Source organism: Brassica oleracea, chromosome C9 (genome assembly GCF_000695525.1).
Source record: "Brassica oleracea var. oleracea cultivar TO1000 chromosome C9, BOL, whole genome shotgun sequence".
Taxonomy (NCBI): Eukaryota; Viridiplantae; Streptophyta; class Magnoliopsida; order Brassicales; family Brassicaceae; genus Brassica; species Brassica oleracea.
Genome location: NC_027756.1, coordinates 8,164,943 through 8,184,796, shown reverse-complemented (window position 1 = coordinate 8,184,796; position 19,854 = coordinate 8,164,943). Strand labels below are relative to the sequence as shown.

The 19,854-nt window shown below is 36.6% G+C and overlaps 2 protein-coding genes and 1 long non-coding RNA gene across 5 annotated transcripts in view; all 3 read right to left on the bottom strand.

Annotated features, from left to right (window-relative positions):
• LOC106318042 (splicing factor U2af large subunit A-like) overlaps positions 1 to 392 on the bottom strand; it is a 4,019-nt gene extending 3,627 nt beyond the window's left edge. For 2 of the 3 annotated variants that reach the window (XR_001265278.1, XM_013755881.1), the window contains exon 1: positions 158 to 392. Coding sequence is in view for 2 of the 3 variants with exons in the window: in XM_013755881.1 (XP_013611335.1) it covers positions 158 to 262 (105 nt within the window). In the remaining variant the exon portion in view is untranslated. The remainder of the gene's footprint in view (positions 1 to 157) is intronic. The other variant, XM_013755882.1, reaches the window with a different exon arrangement.
• A 10,576-nt stretch (positions 393 to 10,968) lies between these two features.
• Positions 10,969 to 12,105, bottom strand: LOC106317545. Its single transcript, XR_001265155.1, has 3 exons — positions 11,928 to 12,105; positions 11,566 to 11,714; positions 10,969 to 11,399 (listed from the first exon to the last, which is right to left on the bottom strand). It is a non-coding gene; the product is annotated as an uncharacterized LOC106317545 (long non-coding RNA).
• A 2,855-nt stretch (positions 12,106 to 14,960) lies between these two features.
• LOC106314245 (glutathione S-transferase T3-like) lies at positions 14,961 to 15,947 on the bottom strand. Its single transcript, XM_013752155.1, has one exon. The coding sequence runs from the start codon at positions 15,945 to 15,947 to the stop codon at positions 14,961 to 14,963; it is 987 nt and encodes a 328-aa protein (XP_013607609.1).
• Positions 15,948 to 19,854: the final 3,907 nt, after the last annotated feature.

Here is a 19,854-nt window from a genome sequence, read left to right as displayed (position 1 = left end):
GGAGAAGATTGATCTTGAATGTATCGCCATCTCACATATTCAATTCAAAGCGAGACGAATCTCACACAAATCTTGGAGCCAAATCCAATTACACACAGTAATAGCTCCGAGAAACTGAAATCCCTAATGTGCAATACGCAAGTAGAGAGATGGATACCTCGGATTTTGAGTCTCGGTGGTCGTCGATCTCGCCGCGGCGTACACCGCCATCTTCGGAGTGAAATCCATCGCCGGAGGCGCCGTTTTCTTCGTAATCAGACATCTCACTCGCCGCGTCCAAACAGTTTCAAAATTCCACGAATCGCTGTTGAGGTTTTTGAGAAGAAGGGGTGGTGTGGTGTGTGATCTCGCAGAGAGCTAAATAAATTTAGGGCAGAATCGAGAGATAAACTAGACCTCGAGGGTATTAGTGTAAATGTTCACAGTTACCAAACCCCACTAGTTTTTTTTGGGATAAACTTCGTTATACAAGTTGAATTTATGATTAAGCTTCGCCAACAAATAAAACTCATTTTGAGGATGGAAGATCTTCAAAATAATGGTTTGATGTTGAGTTGCTCCGACAAGAAAATTCTACGAATCGATGTTGAGGGTTTGAGGGCTTATTGAAGATGCTTTTAGTAGTTGCATATGAGCTTCATATAAAAGAAGACACTTAATCCTACACAAACATTTTCTATTTCTCTATATATGTCAAAATGTTATGATAACAGTTATAATTTTATTATGTGAAATATTTAAATAAAGATAAAATTTTATATCTGCATAATGGAGATACTATTGATATAGGATAAAACGTAAGAAATTTTCCTTTTATAAAACCATTAACAATGGTTTACGTAATTCAATATCCTCTTTTTTTTTTTAATATTCTATATCATCTTTTTTTCCTCTCCCTAATTTATTTTGTCGACGCTCATTTCTTAGGATCAATTGTTGGTTGAAGGTAAGCAATTCCGAGAGGACACTTGTTTTGATCGGTCTTGTCTACATGGGAAAAGAAGAAACCAATGCTTCTCGCCTCCTTTGCAAGATAATCTGTACACAAATTCTTTGATCACCCATATACTAAAGCCCAAAAAATCGTCTCGCAGAAGACAGAATAAAACTAGCTCGGAAGCAAAGACCAGCCAGTCAAATTGGTTAGCAATCATTTCCACCAAATCTGAGCAATCCGTCTTTATATGTATCCTAGTAAAACGCCTCTCGTAAGCATGTCGCTGCCCAAAGTAATCCTTATATCTCCGCATGGAGAGCCGAAACACTTTTATGACAGGCCTGGATTCCAAAGTGTTCTACACCCCTTCCTTCCATTTAGGTCCACCCTAATCCACTGATTGTACCATGGTCGATCCATGAGATATCAATTTGACAAATCAGAGATTAGGGATCCAAGGGAAGGGGTAGAGCATCATCACCGGCCGGCGAGCCAGAATCATCCCCTTCGCCATCATCCATATTAGCTTTTCTCCAACATTTCGCTTCAAGCGAAGCTAGCTGGAGTGTGTCAATCTGTGAGACGTCTTTTCCATTAACTACTTTCTCATTTCTTGTCTTCCAAATGTATCAGATGATCAAAGGGAATGTGTCAATTAGTGGTATTATATAGGCTACAATTTTTCCTCCAAAACAGGAAGTCCATGTTTTGGTAAACAAAGGTGCTCAGGAAGAAACCCAGAAGGGGCGGATAGTCCGATAAACCCAAACATGTAAAGGTCGGGGGACATTAAAAAAGAAGATGGTTTATAGTTTTCTCTGGACCACCGCATCTAGGACAGCTCCTATCGGTTCCAAAATATCTTAAGGCAAGTCTCTATGTCATGGCAATATATCATGTAAGTGCTTGTCACATAAAGTGTTTCATCTTTTCTGGGCCTCAGACCTTCCACACATGGCTCTGTAAACCAGTGTCACTCGGTTGGTCGACCAAAGAGTCTATGTTTCGTTTTTCTTGTGTAGTAGACTATACCCGGATTTAACTGAATAAATTCTGGATTTTGCGTGATCCCAAGCGTAGCCATCCATTGATCACATGTTACTAGGCCTCAGCCCAAGGATAATAAGAATGTCCTCGGAATGGAAATAATCTCGTAAAAGGGTAGTATAACACCTAATGAAGGAATGAACCAATAGTTTTGAGTGATTCCAAGCGAAGCCGTCCATTGACCACATGTTACTAGGTCTCAGCCCAAGGATAATATGAATGTCCTCGGGGTGGAAATAATCTCGTAAAAGGGTAGTATAAAAATCTATTGTATCACACCTAATGAAGGAATGAACCAAGAGTTTTGAGTGCAACCCGATCCGAGGCCCCTGGAGGTCTAGACTCGGTGTCCGGTACCCATGGTTCACTCCATACCCTAGTATTGAGTCCCAACCCAATTGTCTTTCGTAGGCCTGATTTCAAGAATAATAGTGCTGCATAATACTACTTCAGCCTTAAGAAGGCGATTATATCTTTTGATCTTCCAACAGACAGGATCGGTTATAATAATGTCATCCAATTACCTTGGCAAGTAAATATATAAGCAACTGAATACGTCTTCAAATTTGTTTGGCTAATAAAGCCACATTAAAATCTTAGTCGGCCTAACCTTATGCCGACTTGGCTTAGATGGACCGACAACACTTGATCTGAGCCGAGTTTTGTCTATTTGATAGGCCTTGCCGGAAGGAAGTAATCTATATTCAACAGTATATGCTATACAACAGTTTGTTATTGTCAGTTATTTCACTGGTAAGGTTCACAAGAGTAACTATACAGCATATGAAGTATATATATATATGGTTCTTGTTTCATTCCAACGCTCCCTATATGTTGTATTGTCAGCTATACATGATGTAGCACATTGCAATTTTGTCTTCTCATTCTGAGTCTGTTTGTCTTGTCGTGGAACAGAGTGATGGTGAAATTATAGTCGGGGCCTAAGATTCACGAAACTTTATCAATCTTTTTTTGTAATCTAATAAAAATATACTTTATATATATATATATATATATATATGTATTTATTTAACACTGTATCCATATATAAATCGTCTCCTATTTTAACTATCACACATATTTTCAAAATTATATTTCCATAAATTATGTAAAAATATATTTTATAAAATAATATATAAAATTGAAATTTTTGAATATGATGAGTTCATTTGAATGTTTTATAGGAATAAGCAAATGCTCGATTCTAGTAGTTTGATGGTATTGGAAAAAAAATTTTGATTCACTTGACAACAGCCAGAGCCGGGGTTTGAACCTATTTTAATGGGCTACTAGCCATTGATCCGCGCGCCCGCGCGGATATTCATTTTTTTGTTTAAAATGTTATGATATTTATTATAGGTTATTTGATTGCTATATTAAATATCTTATATTATATGGTTATATAAAATAAATAAATGATGAATTACTTTATTTTTTTTATTTCTAATGGTCAAAAATATATATTTTAATCATATAGTTTGTCTGTGGTATTTTTTCGATTTTTTAGACAGTAAAATAAATGTTTATATATTAAGAAATGCATAAGTTCATATTAGATTATTAACATTATTGAGTTATAGATAAAAAATAATATTGGATAATTTTTGTATATTTGTAAATTCAAAATCCAATTTTTAAAAATATGTTCATGTAATAAATTAGATTAAATAATATATATAATTAAATCAATATATATTATTAATAAATGGGCTTTCTAAGAGGTCCTGTTAGAGATAGTTAGATATAAAAATTAGGTCCAGTTATAGCTTAATAAAAGCAAAACCGAACCCACTAAAATGTTGTAAAAAACGCAATGGACTTCATGATGCTTGCGTAAATAAGTTGGATAAATAACAAAATCTCTTGAATTAAAATCAGTGGCAGAGAAGCGTAAATAATGAGAAGAAATGAGGGTTATTTCCCATTTGTACTTTACTTTTAATAGGACACATAGATTTTTCTTCTCCGCTCTTGCTCACGGTCGCTGACCTATCGCGTGCTAAAATAATTTTAGGATCCCCCCTCATTCTTTTAAAATATAGTGTTCATTATAAATATATGCTTTTAATATAATATATAACAAAATATTATAAATCAAGTAATGAATGTCCATAACCGGCCCGGTCCATAAACCGGCCCATACCAAGAGAGATAACCGAAACCCTAGAGAGAGGAGAGAGAGCAGCCGCATGTCCTAGAGGAGAGAGAGAGAGAGGCCACAAGCTTAGAGAAAATTAAACCCTTTTCATTTTTCTAATAGATGTAATCTTTCCATTTATGTATTTAGTAGTTATCCTAAATCTAGTAAGATTAGGATTTGTACTATTTCTATTTATCTCTTCTTGTAATTCTTATATAAGGAACCTCATATTATGAAATAATAACACAGAAATATTCAGTCTTTAACCTTCCAATTACAACATGTTATCAGCACGATTGTTCTCTGCAATCTAAGCTAAAAAACCTAAAACCCTAAAATCCCTAACTCAGCTGGCGACCACCCTAAACCCTAAGGCGTTTCTTGTCCGTCTCAGACCTCGACGATAAGCTCAACTCCTTGGCGTTCCCTGCTCGTGTCCTGACGTCCTCAGCCAGCTCGTGTTCGTGATCAACCAGCTCGCACCAGACGACGATCAGCTTCAGCTCGCAGACGAGTGCAGCCGGCGAACGTTCCCGAACGATCAGCGATCAGACAACATCTTTCTTGCATCTGAGGTCCATCCGTTCTCCCTAGGTGGTCCGGCTCAACCCTACAAAGACTAAGATGTCGAAAATCTCAAACCTAGATTATGCTGCCCTTAATCTCTCCGGAGAAAACTATTTGCAATGGGCACTTGACACAAAGATTAACTTGAGGTCAAAGGAACTAGGTGATACTATCATCAAGGGTAACAATGAGACTGATAAGAATCGGTACAGAGCTATAAGTATTATACACCACCATCTCATTGAGGGTCTAAAAGATCAGTACCTCACCATGGAGAATCCACTAGACCTTTGGACCGCTTTACAGCGTAGATATGATCACCATAAAACGATGCTATTACCAAAAGCTAGACATGAGTGGAAGAATCTCAGATTCATGGACTATAAGTCTGTGGATGAATACAATTCAATATTGTTTAAGATAGTCTCAATGATGTGATTATGTGGTGAGGAAGTAACCGAGAAAGAGTTGCTTGATAAAACATTCTCCATGTTCCATTCGACGAACGTGTTGCTGCAACAGCAATATAGAGAGAGAGGCTTCACCTCATACACTGATCTGATCTCGTGCCTGCTCCTGGCCGAGGCTAATAATGAACTCCTGATGAAAAACAGTGAGATGAGACCCATCGGAACATCAGCATTACCAGAAGCCAATGAGGCTGAAAAGAAAGATCTCAAAGAATGCAACCACGTCCATGATAATAACAAGTCACACGGCAAAGGCCATAGTAGATTCAAGGGACGTGGCCGTGACAGCTATGGCCAGCAAGGAAACCACAATAACCGTGGTCGTGGTTCCATCCGTGGCCGACGTAATTATGGCCGTGGTTGAGGTGGCATATCCAAACCGTCTTACTCGACCAAATCAGCTTGTCACAGATGCGGGATGGAAAACCATTGGGTAAAGAAATGTAGAACCTCTAAACATCTATGTGAGCTCTATCAAGAGAGCCTTAAGAACAAGAACCCGGAAGCCCATATGGTTCATGATACCGAGTATGATGATGATGATGATGATTCCGACCTTGAAAGGGACGACCTCTTGGATTTTGAGACTTCTGATTGTCTCAAATACTAAAATCGACATCTTGTCTTATTGTTTTATGAATTGCTTTGATTTCATTGCTATTATATCTTGCCTGAGTTTGTTTGATAATGTGAATGATTTTATTGATACAAAGAATTGGCTGAGGGCATTATAGTACGGGTATAGTAGCCTAGAAAGAAACTATGGCCAAGGCATTGCCTTAAAAGGCATTATATACACCCAATAATATGTGACCCATTGTGTTATGATAATATGGTTTCTAAATAGAAACAATGGGCAAATAAAAAGAAACAATTTCCTTCAGATTTTGAAAGAAAAATCGCCTAAGACCTTATAAGAAAGTGGTCAAGATTATACATGTGTACTCTACTGATCAAAACTATGCTACAGATCAGTATGAATAAGAGGCAAGAGCCGTGGTGACTATACTCATATATATCCCACGAAATTTTATACACTATATGGCAAAGACCGGATTAGCCATCTTGGTCCACAACTGATGAAAATGTTGAAATTTGAAAGGCACAAACAGTTATTCCCATTAGAACTCACGTTGTGAAACATGTACACAAAGGGAAACTCATTAAGACTCTATTATCCTAAGCACCACGAAATTATAGTATGTTCATGAGGGGGAGAGAGGATAAAAAACCCTAAATCCATGATCACACTACAAATTCGTGAAACATGGTCGGGAACCATGATATAAACGACTTGGCCGTGTTGTGCAGGCTTGGCCGCACAGTCCATTACCTATAAAGGTTCGGGCATCCATCCTAGAGTTTAGAGACATTATGGATTTACATGTATAAAAAGTTCAACTACATCATGCCATATAAGTGAGCATAGATATTTCCATCTCAGATTGAATACGGGTATAAACCAGACATACACCATCTTAAGAGATTTTGAATAAACCACCACATACATATGTGTGCCGTCTAAGATGGAATCTCAGAAAAGGATTGGGAATATATGTTGGATAAGAGTATGACTTTCTCCACGAATTCAAAGATACCGTGAGAGAAAAACATGGGTGATCAAATAGTGGCCAGGTACGGATTGCATGACCAAATGGATGCGGCTATCCAACATTATGAAGAGAAAGTTATAAGCTGGTATAAAGAGCAAAGAAAGAATGATAAGAATGAATGGTATCAACCATCATGGTCTTGACAAGATCCTCTAATTAGAACTGTAGACGTCCAAAGAAAAGGTTATAAAAGGCTAGCTAATCGAGATGCCAGACACTGCCCCGAAAAGAACAGAATGACTAAGTCATAACCAGCTTAGCACCAAACAAAATCTGATGTCCTTGAAAGAGACACAATCAAGTTGCTATAGAGTCTATACAAGATAGACCAAGTGTTCCATAAGATAACGAACCTCGGAAAAGAAAGAATGGTGCATAGAATGACAATCCGAGGTTATAAAGAAACCATACTAGACATTGATAAAAGGTTGCGCAGCTACACATTTAAGGTACCAAACCATGTAGCTTGGGATGCCAAGCTACTAGGTAACAAAGGTCCTGAATAATAAGATCTCAAATCTATTAGATCATATCTGGAACATAATGGAACCACATACATATATAAGTGTCGACACACACATTACAGATATTTGTATAGAAAAACATAAAGAGAATAGCGCTTGAGTTTAAAGATATAAGCGAGGATCATGAGCCCACGAAAGAGTACTCATAAAGATTAAAGAAAAGATAAACATGGGGTATAAAGTATCTATAGAAGAGATAGGCGTATTGGCCATAGAAACGACATCTGATATAAACCAGTGAAATAGATGGGTCTTGTGAGGGAAAAGAAACCGTGAGATATGATACATGATCACGAGGTTTAAAGGTGTTCATGTTTCCTACTAACATCATTCGATCATAGCTTGTTACACAAGGATACTCACAGAGACCATGGAACATATTATAAGGAGATAAACTCCTATGTGGTGGGTGCTGCTACAAATTTCGAAATTGACAATGGTCTGGTCATATGAAAGAATTAGATTCACATATAAAAGATGTAGTAAGCAGCATATGAATCACTGGATGAAAGAACATCATTGTTCCTAAGCTGTTCATGGACTGAAACATAAAGCAGTTGCATGTATTATGAAAGGGAGTTCTATAAGAACGATCAAATTCAGTCCATATGAGAATTTATAAAGAAATTCGAAATCCCTTGTGTTTATACTAAACCAACCTAAAGAGAGGTTTATACAGATTATCTATTAATCTGTAACCCTAGCATGAACCGACTAAATCATAGTACAGGCTAGTAGAAAAGAAAGATCAGCCTAAAGAAAGGTGATTGCCTCAGCTTACTATCTCAATAGCATGATCTCCGGATTGACCAATCCGACATCAGATCCTTTAGTAAGGATCCGGCATAGCAGAATAGTTTGCTACTATTGTTACTCTCACGTGACATTGTCGTGAGGCCGAGAGAAGACGTTTAAATCTATCCCTCTCGATCGGATACCAATAGGTTGCAGTCCATAAGAATGCACAATCGAGCTAGATCCATGACCTAATAGATATATACCAGTGCGTGGTATGGTCCAATGGAAAGATAGGTCATAGGACGCCATCAAGAGATGGATAAAGGACTGCAATGTCCGAGATAGATATATATATGGTATTGCCTAAGGCAAGAAAGATCGATGACCATATGTATGGGTCCATGAGTATATTCTGGCCAATAAGCCATAGTATGATAAAAATATAAAGCCTTTGATATACATCCGTGTATAGAAGATACACCGAGACATAGGTTCATGATAACCATGTTTAGTATATTGTCCATAAGTACTTAGTTTGTCCGACCAACAGTGATCTCCGAGAACAATGTGGTTCACATTGTTTAGCACACATGCTTTACCGGGACACTCGATGTCAAAGGACATGAGAAACGACCTAAGAGGTCGAAGAGGTCTAGTTACGGCTTAGTAATGAAACTGGCCGAATTCCCCACCTGCATGTTCAGGACAGTTCACACATCAGATGCGTAGACTAAAGAAATTCCACTGAGGTTCACATCAGGGGGAGTAGTGCGTGTTGTACTCTTTTTCCTTCATCATGGTTTTGTCCCACTGGGTTTTTCTGATAAGGTTTTAATGAGGCAACGTGAAGTGTATTAGGAATCCTGTATGGTTATGGCATCCAAGGGGGAGTGTTATAAATCAAGTAATGAATATCCATAACCGGCCCGGTCCATAAACCAATCCATACCAAGAGAGATAACCGAAACCTTAGAGAGAGGAGAGAGAGCAGCCACATGTCCTAGAGGAGAGAGAGGCGGCCACAAGCTTAGAGAAAAGGAAATCTTTTTCCTTTTCCTAGTAGATATAATCTTTCCATTTATGTATTTAGTAGTTATCCTAAATCTAGTAAGATTAGGATTTGTACTATTTATATTTAACTCTTATTGTAATCCTTATATAAGGAACCTCATATTATGAAATAATAACACATAAATATTCAGTCTTTAACCTTCCAATCACAACACAAAACATGTTTTCTGAAAAATATATAGTATTATTGACGAAACTAAAATTTTATTAGCCTCATGAAATAAAATCTGAATACAGAGTTGGAGTTAGCCATACTGGTAAATAAAAATAACTAGAATAAAATAATCCACTTGGAAGACCTTCCTTGCTAAAATGTGAGCAGCGTTATTCCCTGACCTGCGAATGACACTTCTCTTAATTTTGCAGACCAATGTCGAATATTCAGAAAATTACAAATAGTAATATCTTTGTGAACCCGTAAAAGTATCAATAATTATTTGTGAATCTCCTTCGGAAAACCTATTTTTGAGACTTTCAGACCACAATTGCATAGCCACTAAAAGAGCTTTGGCTTCCACCTCCAAGCTTGTTTAGCTACATCAACATCTCCTGCTCGTCACTTGATTGTTGTTCCAAACCTATCTCTGACTATCCATCTTGAATTAACTCTTCTCGTTCTGAGATCAAAAGTTGCATCATAATTAATTACATTTAAGTAATCCTTGTACCGGACAAACCCATGTTAACCATTCATCCACATCCATGAACGCATTATCAACCGTTGTTTATAAAGGGACTTTCTTTATCTGGAACAAAAATATATTACACGACTTGCAAATCCTCCATAATAACCAAAAAGGTAAAAAAATTATCGAACATGGAAAGTGAAGATTGGTTTTGTATCTTTAAAAGTAATGCCATATAATCCTACAAACTTCCAGGAACCGTTAAAAATGGTAAAAAGGTAGTTTTTTACAATCTCCAAATGCATATGGATTCTGGACATGTGAACAGACAATGAAACAAGTGTTTCATCATTAAGACCACATCTCTGACATATGGAATCCATATTTAACCCTCTAGTTTTTAATCCTGTTGCCGTACTCACCGCCTTGGATAAAATACACCACTGAATTTTTTTTAGTTTAGGCATAATATTTAATCGCCAAATTTTGGCTTTGAAGAGGGGATCACCATGGGGATATGAAGGACCAACTTTTTCAAAATCAGGATTATGTCGTAAAAACCAATAGCCTGAAGAAGTGAATATTTTCCATCCTTGGTATAATTTCACTAGACGATCTGAAGTCATGGTTTGACTTAAATGAATTTTTAAAATCATGATCAACATCATCAATAACAGTGGAAATAGCATCATTTTCCATCGTCAATATGGAGTACTTGTTATAAATTCATTGACACACATAGCAGAAGATACATTTGTAGAAGGAGGTCGCAGTGGGTGTGTGGGCAAACAATTATTGGTAGCAACTTGAACATTTGAACCATCTCCAATGATAAACCGATATCCTTTTTGAGAACTAAGAGCAAGTCCATTGCTAAGAACCCATAATAAGCTCTAATCAATAATTTAGTAATAAATGTAGTGATTTAAAAGGTTTAGAACCTTTGTTAGTCTAATTAATTTTTCATCGTCCAATGGGAGAACTTCATTGAGATTCTTAATTTTTTTTTTAAGTTGAATGATTGGATTTCGAAAAAACATAAATTTTTTTAAAAAAAAAGATAATAACATACTAAAAATACAAATATAAATCTAAACGAAAAAAAACTGAATGTTAAAAACAATACAAAATCTTTAATAAGGAAATTGTAATATAAGCAAAATGGTAAGAGCAACAAAATAACTCAGCACTTGTTCTTCTTAATGAAATGGTAAAGAGTATACAATCGGGAGAGAAACAAAATGGTAAGAGTAACAAATTTTTTTCAACTTATAAAGAAACAAAACGAGACACACTTACATAGCTTGGCCACACATCAACCAGCTACGTATGTAAAGCCTACTCCCTGTGAACAGACCATCCAACAGCGAGTTTACGTTTGTAAGTTAGGCTCCGGACCTTTATTAATCATAGAGCCATACACATCCATCGCTTCACTCAGCTCCTTATCTTTACAAATACGACTAATCAAAGTGTTGTAAGTGCAAACATCCGGCGATATCCCTCTCCTCACCATCTCATTCACCATCTCTCCAACATCCTCCCACATTCCTTCTTTGCACAGTCCATCAAATCAAAGAGTTATAAACGAACAGATCAGGAGGGATCCCTCTAGCAACCATCTCATCGAAACATCAAAGAGTCATTTCTCCAAACACCTTTTGCCCTATTACAATCATCGGACAAATCAAATATCGGAATCAATCAAATCTCATAAAGTTAAAACCACACTGCAATAAAAGAGAAACAGAGACGAAAGAAGAGAGAAAATCTTCTTCTACTTCCTCAAACCATGAATCATCTCATAAAGTCAAATCTCACAGGATACTGACCTTCTTCTACTTCCTCATCATCAAGTGGAACATCTTTGTCGAACTCAATTGTTCCCATCCTTCACCCTTACTGGTATAATGGGACCGAGTAACTTACTAGTTTCATGAAGCTGAAGCTTCATCCAGGCCTTCATTTTTTCAGCAGCTGACTGTTCAAGAAAGCAACACAACAAGCCCTTAGAAAATCAACGTAAATGACTATCACAAAGCCACGTAAAGAAAAACACAGAATCCAAATCCATAAACAAATAGAGAGCTCAATTACAAGGATGATATAAAGCTAAATGTCTCAAACTCTAATGAGAAAGCTGAATCTTGTGAACATAGCAAGAATAAACAAAAGGCTAATGAGAGTATAATACCATATCATCGTAGCCTTTGATTAAGCGCGAGTAATCAATCTTCTTCTTCTCCTTCACATCTCCTCTCCTCTTTCCTCTTCTGTCATCTTCGCTCCTCCTCCGTTCCCTCCTTGGTGAAGAACTCCTACTCCTGCTCCTGATCCTATGCAGGGGCGGCTCTTGGCATGTGCTAGAGGAGCAAAAGCACAGGGTCCATTTTTTTGACCGAAAATTTCTTTATATTTAGGCTCCGACCGGTGACTTTTTCAGGAACACGAGTAACGAATACGAAAAGAATGCTAGGAATAAAATTGCAGGAATGAAAAGGAATGCTTGTTCCTTATCAAATTTAAGAAGGAATGTTTTTATTCTATATTTCTCTACAAAAAAAAGAATGGAGAGGAACAAAAAGGAAAAATTATTCTTTGTGAATGATGATTTTTTTTGGGAATGATAAGGAATTCAGTATTCCCCTTCGTTTCTTGGTCACCATTCAAAGCCTTAGTGTCTATTTTTGTGGAAAAAAGAGCCCTCAAAATATTATGGCAATGCATAATTTGGTCCATTATGCACAGGGTCCATCACATATTTGAGCCCGGCCTGCTCCTATGCCTACGTCTCTCTCTATCCCCATACACACTACTACGCCTCTCTGCACTCCTGCTTCTCCTTCTATGGCTTCTATCTCTCTCATCACTCTCTCTACTCCGATAACGTCACCGATCGCTCGAGCCTCTCTCCGGAACGGCGTCGGAACCAGAGGAGAAGCCGAGGCCTTGCTTGAAATGAGCAGCTCCTTCGCCGACGAATTTTTTTCCCCTTCGTGTGAAAGGAACAAGCCAATAAGCAGCCGCCACGTAAGGGTCTCTTACCACTTCTAAGAGCAAGATTAACCATAGATCCTCTAATGGGTTCTTAATTCATTTTAAAGTAATATATTTAGTTTAAGATTTTTTTAAAAAGAACCTCTTCGTTTTAACTCCTCCATTGGAAGGTTCTTAATTTGAGATTCTTAAAAAAAAAAAATATTAAAGATAATTTTTATTTAAGATAAACATTTATTTATTAAATAAAACATATTACAAGAAAACATTTTAAACATAGATATAAAAAAAAATATTAAAACATAGATTAGTAAAATAAACGAGAATAATTTGAAAGAAGCATCTGAACTCAGTTGTTTTCCTCATCACGTCCGAATTTACGCCATATGTGTTCAACCAAGTCAGCTTTCAGTTGTTGATGTATTTTTCTATCACAGATTCGAGTTCGAACACCCATCATATTGGCGATATTTGTATGAGTATCTGTAGAATACGTGAGATCAACATGTGAACTCCCGTTGTGTTCTTGATGGAACTCTGAAACATCATATTGAGTGTATCCATCTCGTTCGTCTTCTACTATCATATTATGGAGTATGATACATGCTCACATTATCTTTCTAATTTTGACTTTATCCCAAAAAAGTGATGGATTTTTAACAATGGCAAAACGAGCTTGCAAGACTCCAAAAGCACGCTCGACATCTTTTCGGACAGCTTCTTGATATTGAGCAAATAAAACTGCTTTCGGTCCTTGTGGAATTGGAATAGATTGGATAAAAGTAGTCCATTTCGGATAAATACCATCAGTGAGATAGTAAGCCAAATGATACTCTCTCCTGTTGACAGAGTAGGTGACTTGCCGAGCTTGACCTTTTATTATGTCATCAAAAACAGGTGAGCGATCAAGAATATTGATATCATTTAAGGTACCTGGAGGTCCAAAAAATGCATGCCATATCCATAGATCATACGAAGCAACCGCTTCTAAAACGATCGTGGGTTTTCCCGAACCACGTGAATATTGACATTTCCAAGTGGTAGGACAATTCTTCCACTCTCAATGCATACATTCGATGCTTCCTATCATCCCGAGAAATCCACGATGCTCCAATATCAAATAGGCGTTGAAGATCACCTGGTGTTGGTCTTCTTAGGTACTCATTGCCGAAAAAATTGATAATTCCTTCGACAAAATTTTCCAAACACGACCGAGTATTAGTTGAACCGAGCTGGAGGTATTCGTCAACCGCATCAGCCGCATGACCATATGCCAAGACACGAATAACCGCTGTACATTTTTGAAGTGTAGAGAGACCAAGCCTTCCGAGACCATTTTGTTTTTGTTGAAAGAATTCCATTTCATTGGAGAGTCGATCAACAATTTTCGTGAACAACGGCTTGTTCATTCTAAATCGTCGGCGGAATAGATTATCAGGGTATGTCGGAGTTTCACTGAAATAATCATTCCACAAACGAATATTGCCGGCTTCACGATTCCTTTCGATATAAACTCTTTTTTTCCTTCTTCTCCTTTCTTCTTGTTGGTCACCAATTACATTTAAAACATTGTCGAACATTTGATCAAATATTGATCAAAGTGTTGATTAAAAGTATCATCTTCTAGTTCGTCAAAGACTTCGTGAGAAGAAGAAGCCACAAAGATGTTTGGAGGAAGAACGAGAAGTTTGGAATGGAAAAGATGTTTGGAGGAAGAACGAGAAGTTTGGAATGGAAAAGATGTTTGGAGGAAGAACGAGAAGTTTGGAATGGAGACATCATATGGAACGTGTGTAGCTTTAAATAACAAAAGAGATCATACAATATTTGAACAACAAATCTTTAAATACAAAACCGTGACACAAACATACAACAAAGACACAAACATACAACAAATACACAAACATGTGACACAAACATACAACACCGTGGACCCAACAGACAGCTTCTGCTTCAATAATACACACCACAAGACAACATATGATCCACACGTGTTTGACCTGCAATAACAAACAACAATTTTAATTCAATAATGAGTTAACAAGGCTATAACAAACAACAACATTAATTAAAACAGAGACACGAGCATGAGAAGAACAACACAAACATTTTTATTATTCAAAACAGGGAAACAAAAACATGATCATGACAAGAACAAACAACAAAGAACACACAAGCACACATCAACAACTTAATTAAAATAAACCCGAAACTGCTTCTTATACTAGAACTAATTAGAGAACAACTCAGTAATGAGCTTCTTCTTCAGATCTTCTTCATAGTCAGCTAGCTCTTGTTTAGCGAGTAAAGAGTCAAGTAGCCTCATCCTCGAGACCCTCTCTTTGACAGCGAAGTCCTCCTTCTTGATGTTCCATAAAATCTGCAACTCATTGACCTCCTTACCATCTGCATGCGGCTTCTTACCACAGTCCTTTGAAGCCTTAACACCCGGTGGTCGGTTGGTAGCTTGCTCATCATCACTAGTGGTGGTTTCAAATGCGTGAGAGCTTGAGGATTGTGCACTGTCATCAAGCTTCCTTCTTTTAGAACTGCCTTCGGTTTTAGAAGTAGACAACTCACACCATTTCTGATCATTCCTCAACTCCTTCCATGCATGCTCTAGTGTGAACTTATTTTTGTGGTTGTTGTAGAAGATCTCTTGCGCAAGTTTCAGAACATCATTTTCATTCTGGCCGCTCCTCTTCTCCCTACTTGCAGCTTCAAACGCCCCACAAAACTTGTTCACTTGGTCGTTGATCTTCTGCCAATGCTGCTTACAATGATCAGACTCTCGCGGTTCAGAACCTGCCACCTTGGGACTTGCCGCGAAGTAGGCAGCTATCCTCTTCCAAAACGCACTAGCTCGTTGCTCATTAGCTACAATTGGATCTTTGCTTGTATTTAACCAAGCGCTGATGAGAGCTATGTCATCTATAGGCGTCCATGTCCTCCTTTCCTTCCGCTCTGCAGGGGTCTCATCTTGTGTTGCTTGACTGCTAAAGCCAGGGAATTGGGAGGAAGAAACTTCGACACTGTCTTGAACAAATCCAAAGACAGTGTCTTGCTGACTATTCGCAAGATGTTTCGAAATTGGTTTTAGATAGAAGGAAGAGAAGAATGATATTTTTTTTATAGAAGAGAAGGAGGAAAGAAGGAAAAGAGCATTGATCACCATTGATGAAAGCGTGCATAACATCCAACCATTTCGAGAAGACATTTATCTAACACATTAAGTTTGAGCTCGAACTTCAACTTTGATTTCTATCTAACTTCTTACATTTAATTATTACCTAAGACAGTGTTCAATATATCACTAACCACTACATTAATTACCACAATCTATCAAACCAAAGGCACAATCAATTCGGTTCAGAACACAGTCGAAATCAATATCATACAGAGCCTAACTAAATATTTATCAACCTTTCAATCTATCTAAGTTATAAAAGATAGAAAATGTACCTCTATGAAATAGTAGTCGAGCGTTGATGTCTGTTGACCCGCACCATCTTGATATGAACCATCTTAGACGAAGCTTGATGTCTCTTGATCCGCACCATCTTGATCCAAACCATCTTAGACAAAGGTTGATGTCTGCTCATCTGTTGTCTCTTGATCCGAACCATCTCGACACACATAGAAAATAACCAAATGAAAAATGGATCAGAGGTGACCAAATTATTAATCACGAGACATAAAGAAACAGAAGAGACAGATCATATGAAGCTAACAAATCAAAATAACTAAGAAAGACAGACAATCTAAGACATTCAACAATTGAGAGATTGAGACATAAAAGTTCATAGCTTTAACCTTTCGAGGAGAGCCGTCGAGGAGAGCCGTCGGGGAGAGAGAGATAGAGAATTTCCACCGTCGAGGAGAGCCGTCGGGGAGAGCCGTCGAGACACCGAGAGAGACGCCTCGATTCTTCGCCGAGGAGAGATGCAGAATCAGACTCGGAGAGGTGGAGGAGAGCAAGAGAGACGCGGAGATGTCGATCTAAACGAGATCCTCTGACACAGACGCCGAACCGATCGTTGCGACTTCGAGAAAGACCAGCGGATTCGACGAGGAGAGATTGAGAGACGCCGAGCCGTCGATCGAATCGAGAGAATCGATGACTCCTCCGACAAAGACGCCGAACCGATCGTTGAGACTTCGTGATTCTCCGGCGGATTCGACGAGGAAAGCTAGAGAGACGCGATTTCGTGTGCGAGAGGGAGAGAGTCGCCGTGTTCTTTTCTCGAAAGAGAGAGACACTTGTTTTGTCGAAAGAGAGAGAGAGAGAAGCATCACACAACACGTGTCCCACAAGACCCGGTTCTTTTAACCCCTGATTAAGAAATTTAACCCATTTTCCTTTTAATTTAAATCCTAATTAAACTAAGACCCCCTAATAAGCAACCCCGTTGATCATGGTCTAAAAAGCCCAAAGTAAGCACCGGTTTTTCTTTATTTTGGGTTTTTTCATTTTTTTTTCACTTTTGTTTAAGAACCCATATAGGAGCTTCTTGATAGAGGTGGTCTAAGATGCCAGCAAGTATAGAGGATCATCCGTAAGATTGATATCTTCTTGGTTCGACCTCAAAAATGTGGGTATTCCAAAAATAGGGAGCCTTAAAAAGGCGTGAAAACAAACAATCCGGTTTGGTATTAAGTCTCCATGCTTGTTTAGAGAATTGTAGTTTTTTTCCAAGCTACCTAAGGAAGACCTCGTTGTTGGTCGTTCTTTTTCCCATCAGAATCACATCAATATCCCTTCTATCTTTGACTTGACTAATTTAAAACACGACACTGAATAAACTAGAGTTGCAATCGCCTTTGATTTATCATCACCTTTTTCCTGCTTGGGACAAAAATCGAAAACTCCAATGAGAGGTTTTCTGTTTAACACGCTGGATAAAAGCAGTAAACATTTCCTTGTTTAAAGATGCCTAAAATATTTTTGGGAAAAATTGTTTTTTAGAGAATAAATGATAAATATGTCCCTTTAGACTAATCTCATATATTTTATGTCCTATTAAGCTAATTATTTTCAAAATAGCAATAATACATTTAAAATTGTAATTTTAAAATATAATAAATAATGGGTTCGATCAAGCGGAATCGATCGATCCGAAATTACAAGGTCGGATCGATCGATCCTGATCATTATGCGGAACAAAAAAAACGTGGAGCATATACTGATCGACCTGGTCCATTTCATTCGATTGGCAAAGGTCGATTTCATACACCACATGACGCATAGATATGAATCATAGTAGAAATAATGTGAAATTTTTGTGAAAATTTTGTGAACAATCAATGGAATATAGAAGACGGCGTGAAAATAAGGTTACCACGTTTTTTTGTTTTTAAAAAAAAATCGATTTTTTCAAAATATGAAAGTGAATATTCCCAAATATTTTGTTTGCATATTTTTAGGAACTGATTTCTTATCCGTAGAATACATCTTATCTGTAGAAATCGGTTTCTACAGGTTTTTAGAATTATAGTAATGTGTAGATTTTGATTTCTACATGTTTTAGATTTACAGTAAATTTGTAGAAGTCGGTTTCTACGTGTTTTAGATTTATATTAATGTGCAGATTTTCATTTCTAAAGATTTTAGATCGGTAGGTTAAGCACGGAATGTGTATTCTAAATATTTTTAGAATACTTTTATTTACGTAGATCACGTATTCTAAACATTGTAGATTTAATGAAAAAAATGAATTTCGTTTTCTACTTTGTAGAATGTCATTTCTATTTCGTAGAATGCCATTTTTACTTCGTAGAATGTCATTTCTACTTCGTAGAATGTCATTTCTACTTTATTTAGAACAGAATCTGAAAATTATGATTTAAACATTTTTAAAACTGAAAAAATACCACTAAATTCATATAGGTATTTTATCAATAATTACTATTTTTTAAAAAATTTTTGTTTGTAAAACTATTTATTAAATTTATTTTTAAAAATATTAAAATGTATTATACGCAAAAATGACACAATATATATATTAGTCTAAAATGACATAGTTATCATTTAGAGCCCTAAAAAAACAATTTCCCCAATATTTTTTATAACTTCCTGCTTGGTTCCATCAATCCGTGAACCAAAAATAGTAATTAATTTCTCCTAATTTATTTTCTGACCAGAGCATTGTTCATAAAGATCGAACACTTCTTTAGTGCTTAGCAATTTTTTTATTGGCAATACAAAAAAAATAGTGAAATCATTGGCAAAGAATAAAGGGAAAATTGTCTTTTTACAGAAAAAAATGATAAATATGTCTTTTTAGACTAATATCTATTTTGTGTTATTTTTGCCTATAATACCCTTTAATATTTTTGAAAATAAATTTAATAAATAGTTTTACAAACAAAAAAAAATGGAAAAATAGTAACTATTGATAAAATACCTATATGAACTTAGTGTTATTTTTTCAGTTCTAAAAATGTTTAAATCATAATTTTCAGATTATGTTCTAAATAAAGTAGAAATGACATTCTACGAAGTAGAAATGACATTCTACGAAGTAGAAATGACATTCTACGAAGTAGAAATGACATTCTACGAAGTAGAAATGACATTCTACGAAGTAGAAATGACATTCTACGAAGTAGAAATGACATTCTACGAAGTAGAAATGACATTCTACGAAGTAGAAATGACATTCTACGAAGTAGAAATGACATTCTACGAAGTAGAAATGACATTCTACGAAGTAGAAATGACATTCTACGAAGTAGAAATGACATTCTACGAAGTAGAAATGACATTCTACGAAGTAGAAATGACATTCTACGAAGTAGAAATGACATTCTACGAAGTAGAAATGACATTTTACGAAGTAGAAAACGAAATCCATTTTTTTCATTGAATCTACAATGTTTAGAATACGTGATCTACGTAAATAAAAGTATTCTAAAAATATTTAGAATACACATTCCGCGTTTAACCTACCGATCTAAAATCTTTAGAAATCAAAATCTACACATTAATATAAATCTAAAACACGTAGAAACCGAGTTCTACAGATTCACTGTAAATCTAAACCATGTAGAAATCAAAATCTACACATTACTATAATTCTAAAACCTGTAGAAACCGATTTCTACATATTAGTTGAATTATACGG

What these genes read in the sequence shown, in the direction of transcription:
- LOC106314245 (XM_013752155.1), bottom strand. Translation starts at nt 15,947, where the DNA reads ATGTCTTCTCGAAATGGTTGGATGTTATGCACGCTTTCATCAATGGTG.